Genomic DNA, 7,209 nt, shown 5'->3' on the forward strand with positions numbered 1-7,209 from the left:
CAGTTTTGTTTGTCCGCAGCTTGAGGGGAAGTTCCCCCCAAACCCCCACACTGATTTTCTTGAAACTAGGCAGGCGTAGTGGCCTCAGTAAGAGCTACCACCCCTGCAGTTTTGTCCCCCCTGTGTTGTAACACATAGATGTGACAGGAGTTTTGTTTTCACGAATTTGGAGTGCACTTCCCCCCAAACCTATACACCAATCTTCTTGAAACTTGGCAGGCTTCATCCTCTCTGCAGAGTCTACCACCCCTGAAAATTTCATCCAAATCGAATGGAAAACAACAAAGTTATAGATACTGTATTTTTTCTCCATTATACCCTATGGCCGGATCTCTGAGGCAGCTCCGAAGCTCTTTGGGAAGCTGAACGAGGCCAGCACTTTGACCCGGATGTGCCGCTTCTGACCCTGAAGTGTCCAAAGCTTCTCCAGATCCGAAGCTCTGTCCGAAGCTTTGCACAGCCCTAAAAGATACCACCAGTACAACAGCATCCCTAGGGTTCTCGCAGTTTTCTGTTCAGCTTAGTAGCCCTATTGATACAAACATAAAGAGCCATAAGTCGGTCGTTCACCAGAGTCAGAATTCTTTCAACCTTTCTTTGGAGTCTGTATATCAATGATGCTCAACCTTTTTGGCTAGAAGGCCAGATGTGCAGTGACCAGGCCATCCATGGCTGGATCCAGTTGGTGGTCCCAATCTGGCCCGGGGTCGCTGCAGCAGAGCCCAATCTGACTACGCAGATGTGGGCAGAGGGTGTCCTAACTTCAGCCTGGCTCTGTCAAGGGGAAGGGGCATGGCCCAACTCCAGTTCAGTCCCATGGGGGAAGGAGGCTTAACCCTGCCCCACAGGAGGACAGAAGAGGACTTGAGCTGGCCCCAAAGGAGATGTGGCCCAGCCCCATTGATCCTGGAGAGAAGCATGGCCCACCCTCACATAGCCATGGGGATGGAGAGAAGCGGTGTGACACCCTCCCCTGCTGCACAAGGCTCAGGGTTTGGGAATTTGGCAACAGGAGGGTGGCCCTATTTATTGCCACTGCTCCTATACTGCCGAATTTCCTGATCCATGGGAAGCTCTGCGGGCCAGATACCTATGGCTCCACAGGCTGCATTTGACTCATGGGCCAGAGGCTGAGCATGCCTGCTGTATATTTTCCTCTCATTATGGCACAGTTTGGGACTCCTGCAGTGCAGCTAGCTAGATGCTTAGAAAGTAGAAGCATGTTCATGCCATTCAGTTTCACACTGCACCCTTCTTTGTCCCCTGTCATTCAGAAATTCTTCTCACAAGGATTTTGTGGTGAAAAGTTGTTTCTTTCTTTGAATCTGTGGGCACTAGAATAGGCAAGGTGGTGGAGAAAACAAGATTATTTCAGAAAAGTAGCAATTAATTGGCTTTCCTTTTGATCATGTAAATATGACAGGAAAGTTGCAAGTGTCTTATTTTTTTCTTCGATATAACATTTTGTACTGAATCTAATGAATATTTTGGTTGCAAAACAATTCAGAAAGTGAACCATTTTTTCCTGATATTTTTTAAAATTAAACATGTCATTTTTTAATCTTGAATGTTTTGAAACCAATTTTGCCTAAATTTTAACAACCTTTTTACAATAGAAGAAAAAAACCGGAATGGAATTAAATGTTTTGTTGTAAATTAAATGGAATATTTCAGTTGACTGGAAACAGTTTTTTCCCCTAGTTTTCCATTTTGCTGATAAAAGCAATTAAAACAACCTCAGGTCAACCCAACAACAGTCGTTTGCAATTGATCACTGGTTTCACCGAGGAAAGAAGAAATCAGTTCTTCATAAAGCTCTAATCGCATGGCCGTTGTCCAGAAAGAGCAGGAGACATAGGGCTTGGTCCTAGAATGGAAGGCTGGAAGTCTGGAATTACTAAAGCCTAGTCTTGAGCATGACTCCAGCTATCTCTGCAGACCTTGGCGTGCTATGTAATTTCCCTGTTTGTTAGCATGTAGAATGGTAATGCAAAGTGTACCTCATAAAGGAGCTGTGAAAATGAATGGTTTGTTCCTTTTCCGTCACCCCAGGCCTACAGGGAAATATCACTATCAGAGTTTCGCTTTATTAATAATATGCTGTAAAGCTGCAGTCACTTCAGCCAGTGCTGCCATAATGCACCCTTTCTTCAGTGAAGGGAAGGAACACAGAGTTGCACAAAGCAGCAGCTCCTCCATCCCAGCCATTCTCACCCCTGACACCATGGGGCATTATTACACATGCCTGCATCACGGCACCGGGTGCTTTGAAAACTTCCTGGAGCTGCGACGCATGCAGTGGTATAAGTGATGAAATGCGCATCCGCACTGAGAAAATGTCAGTGGTGCACTTTTGAACTAATGCACCTCGGAGGCACTTTAGCTCAAAAGCGCACCACTGCCATTTTCTGTGCGCCAACGCACAATTTTCTACTTATACAACGGCACGTGGCGCAGTGCAGTTTGCCTCAGCTTGCAAGTGGAGCAGACTCAATTGAGTCTGTTCCAAAGCGGTGGATCTTGGGCGCGTTGCTGGAAAAAAGTATGTGTATAAATGCCCGTAGAGCTTAACTCCATAATACATTGTGTGCATCTTTTTCCTGTATGGGCCTTGAAGTCCTTGTCCTGCATTACTAATGCGGGACTAAAGCTGCTAGGGGAACCTTCCTAACCCCAGAGGTAGATAGCTAGGAATTGCTTCACAAGGAGCAGAAGTCATGGGCTTCCATTTGAAACTTTGAAGTGATTTAAGACCCTGGAAACAAGAAGATCCTCAGTGTTCCCATCAGTGGAACAGTTTTGTTAGGAGATAACTTTGAACTTAACTGTTGGTGGCTACAGATTAACAGTAACTTTATATCCAGAACTAATAGCATATCCTGTTGCCTTTATTTCATTTTGCTTCACTTAAGGCTCTCTTGTCTCCATTCTGGTTCTGTAATTTTGTATAATAGTTTTCTTTTTTCTTTCATGTGTACAGCTTTCCTGCAGCCTGCGCTCAAAGATCCTCAAACCTAACCTGTACCATGAAACCAAGCAGGTAGCCACGGAGTATCAAACTGCCAAAGAGTGTTTGTTTAAAGCATTCCTGAAGGCAGGGCTTGGAGCCTGGGTGGAGAAACCAATAGAGCAGGATCAATTTTCTCTCACTGTCTAATCCATGGACTACACATCGCTTTCAGAAAGGGGGTTGCTCTGGAAATCCTGGTGTCCAGCATCTTTTTCTGGCATTTCTACAGCTGTCAGTGTATCTTTTAAGCATTTTTTTCTTTTCTTTTCTTTTTTAACCGACTAGCAACTAGTTTTATGTTTTGCCTGAATATTGGAAGTTGGTGATAGGTTGATACAATACTTCTTTATTTTGTAATTAATAAGTCTTGTTGGTGGACTTCTAGAAAATCCTTTTACTGTAAACAAAAAAAAATTACAGTAAGTTTGTCTTTCCAGGCAAATAGATCACAAAGCCAGAATGGAGTTTGGACAGCTAGTTTTCCCCTACTTCCTTGCTCTTTAAAACCAGCTGCTGAAAATGTCATGTCTTTGATGTATGTATTTATTAGTCTGTGACCCAGTTTTTAACATGCAGCTTTTTATTCTGTTTTTAAAAGTATCTTTACCTCCCATTTACACACATTGTGAAGTCTTCATTTTTTTACCATTGTAAACTGGAAAAAAAATAAGTATTTGTAAGTTAAAAAATTTAGTCTGTAGTGTATAAAAACCTGTTTAGAAGTAGGTCATTTGTATATCCCAGGAACTCTTCAGAATGCAATCACAATAGTAACAGTAATGTGGCAACTTCAAAACAAAGTTGTTCATTTTGAGGAAAACAATTCTAAAATTGCCAAAAACCACCCACTTCTACAATATTAATTGCTGCTGTTCTCAAAGGAATGAAAGGTCCTACAAAGGATAAAAAAACTATTAAACTGCTTTCTTGTGAAATGTATCTGTTTTAATCTGGCTGTTGTTTTCCCTTAAATTGCTTGTAATTACCTATATGCTGGTCTGTAAAATGCAGAGATCTAGGCAAGTTAAAACTCATTTTATTTGCTTTAATAAATATTTAGGATAATATTTGATTTATATAATGTGTCCTAAATTAACATTTTAAATGTCAACATGAAAAATAGTAGGCAAAGTAGTCTGGGGTTTATTAAGCCAACTGGTTTCTTGTAGACATTTTGAAATAATTGGAGCAAATGACATTTCACGGTGTCCCAAACAGTAAGTCTCTAGGCCTACCTAGGGATGTACAAATACATGATGTCACTTGTGTGTTCTCAAAATATCATGTAAACATTCTGAAAGAATCTCGGAGTATTTCAAGCTCTTTTTAAAAGCAATTTGTAGTAGTGGTAGCTACCTCAGCCCAGAGGATTAGCTGCAGATTGATGATTATTTTGGTCAGTGAGACAAATCACCCAGCTAGTTATAAATGATCAGTAAGTTCCCAGTGCTGCAATAATTATTGCACAATTACAAACCCTTGCCAAAGAAATTAAATAGAAGTTTCAAGATGAAAAAATTCTCAGTCCTAAAATTGCTTGTGCATTGATTTACGCCTTCTAATTAGGGTCTTGGAGGCAATAAATGAAGTTGTAGTATGATTTTTTCAACACTCTGAGGGGATAGAGAATCAGAATACCATTTTGGGAAAGCAAGTCATGTACATGCCACTTGAACAACAAGGTTATTTATATTGTATTGATCTGTGAAAATGTATTCGCCTTGTCCTACAAACACTTATGCGTTGGCTTCAAGTTAAGTCTATAAGTACTTCCACTGAAGTGCTGCATAAAGCATTTATATGCTCAAAGGTAAGTGTGCATAATGTTGTAGGCTTGAGGAGCTAAACTGGGGAGAACTATAAATTAGACCAATTTATGAGTGTTTTAGCTGGTCTGATCCATGTGGATTAGTATTAAATGTTTTTAAGGGGCTTGGTTTATTAAAAATGTCATTTTGAAATCTTAATCTATTTTTACTTATCTTTTTAAACTTCACATTCAAAAGTTGAGCTCTTCAGAATTAATGTTGAAGGTCAGAGAGGTAGTAGATGGAACTAATTTCTTGATGAACTCATGAATGTGAGTAATATGTTGAAGTATTACTACAGGCATAGTTTTCAAGACATTGAAAATGAATTATTAATTAAAAACTGTATGCAAAGTGGGTTCCATGTAGAATTCTTTTCTGATAAAAAAACAGCATCATGTTCTTATGAGGAATGAGGTTTCACTTTTGATAAATCCAGGGTTAAAAAAAAATCAAAAATCATGTAGAACCCATATCTGTTTTTTGGAAGCCAGTGATTTTTTTTTTCGCTTGTTCATTGCTCCTTTGTTAGTTTTTGTGCAGTACTACGTGAAAATCAGAAGCTGCAATTGTCAGACACCTCAATTCTGCCATACCCCTTGTTTTCACTCTGCTCCACTTAGCCTTTGCAAAGCAGTGTTGTGATTGCTGATGCTCTTGTATTCCTCACAAATCACCACCATCAAGCATGGATGGCCTTTGATGCATTTAATTCTAAATGACTGTAAACAATAAGGCAACATAGCTGCCAACAGTTGCTGAACTTGGTAGTTGACCTCTGTATCAAGCTGCCAGCTTGACATTTGTTTTGGAAGGTTGAACGGTGTTTTTGAATACTTTCATTATACTACATAGTATGAACTGATGGAAGGTAATCTTATCAAAGATTTGTAAAGCCATTCTGGGGATTCTTTTGGTTCTTTTAGGTGCTTGAGTGAACGTGAGTGTTTGTCTCAGGATCTTCACAGAATTCCAATAAAGAATGATGACTCTAAAGTCGATAAATACTTGAAATAAGGTTTTCTTTTCCAATCGATAGTCTAGCTATCATAAAGGATTGTAGACTAGTAAAATAAAAACATTTTAAGTATAGGATTTTTTAAAATATTTTGTAGGGATGTGCAAGAGAACTTGGGCCTAAGAGTGACACTTGAAGGCTGGACTCAGGATCTCATAATAACTGTAGAGCTCTCCCTGTCACTTGCTAACAGCATGTACAATTTATGGGTCTTCAAATGGTAACCTTTTTTCATGTTAATGTCTAACTGGCCAGATCTTATACCCCTTCAGACCACTTGCCTTTAGTGTACTTAATTATAAGAATTGTGACAGTGCAGTAGTATCCATCTTAGATATGTACAATGACCTACATGTACAATTGAGATTTTTTTATATCCTTCTTGTGCTAGACGGTTCAAGATATGCTACCATAGGATAGAAATTAATTAAAAAATTCAAGAGTAGCAGCAGATAGAATTTTTAAGTGTTACCATTCCCAATTCCTCCTTAAATCCTAAAACAATTACAGCTGAAAGTTCAGGGGTGTTAAAGCTGTGTTATTAGTATTTTGTTATACAGATAAAAAAAAATTGTGTGTATATTATTTTCTCACTAAGAAAAGAATCTTCTAATTAGATGCCTTGTATAATACAAATTATAACACACTCTCATCTCCATGAAAATTTTGGCCTGTTAAAAGAGTAGAGCTATTAGTTTTCTGTTCATCCCAGATGACAGAGTTGAGGACTCAATGTAAGTGGCTATGAGGAAAAGTACTGGTGACCTCTGAAAGAAGTTTTCTTTCCCATCTCTTTCAAAGACAACCAGCCATTTTCTTTACTAGACAAGGAGACTAGTATCTTGGACATTTTCAGTTGAGGTTGCCACGTAACTGAAGTGGACCTTTCATTATCTTTTCTTTTAAATATACTGAAGGTTCTCCGTGCTTTGAAAATTATACTTTTGACTTTCACTAATGCAATCTTTTACACTCAGCAAGGGGTTGCTTTTGAGTCTTCACTTTTTTATCATGATGTCAATTGTGAAACTCATCCTGACATTTTTTTGAGGGGAGGGAGCTGTGATTCAGGTATATGATGGGAATAAAAATGTTTAAAGTTATTTAAAACATAAGAGTGAGACCACAGAAATAAAATGTACACAAAATGTATAAAATATATTATCCTGTCTCAGAACTGTTGTGTGGTTTTGTTTCTGTGCATGATATCAGCTCAGTTTAAAATACCTGGTGCATTTTACACTTAAGGCACATGTCTATTTAAAAAAGGACTGGGCCTTTATATGGCTATCAGGAACATTCAGGGTTATCATGATTTTTAATATACATTTAGCTAGAAATATTATATTTTATGCTACAAAACTCAATCCAGT

General features: G+C 38.8%; 1 protein-coding gene across 5 annotated transcripts in view; it reads left to right on the plus strand.

Annotated features, from left to right (window-relative positions):
• ADARB1 (adenosine deaminase, RNA specific B1) overlaps positions 1-5,910 on the plus strand; it is a 213,994-nt gene extending 208,084 nt beyond the window's left edge. For all 5 annotated transcript variants that reach the window (XM_019523308.1, XM_019523309.1, XM_019523307.1 and 2 more), the window contains one exon: positions 2,981-5,910. In XM_019523308.1, the coding sequence (XP_019378853.1) occupies positions 2,981-3,157 (177 nt within the window). In that variant the 3' untranslated portion in view covers positions 3,158-5,910. The remainder of the gene's footprint in view (positions 1-2,980) is intronic.
• Positions 5,911-7,209: the final 1,299 nt, after the last annotated feature.

This window comes from Gavialis gangeticus, unplaced genomic scaffold (genome assembly GCF_001723915.1).
Source record: "Gavialis gangeticus isolate Ggan-Ray unplaced genomic scaffold, GavGan_comp1, whole genome shotgun sequence".
Lineage (NCBI taxonomy): Eukaryota > Metazoa > Chordata > Crocodylia > Gavialidae > Gavialis > Gavialis gangeticus.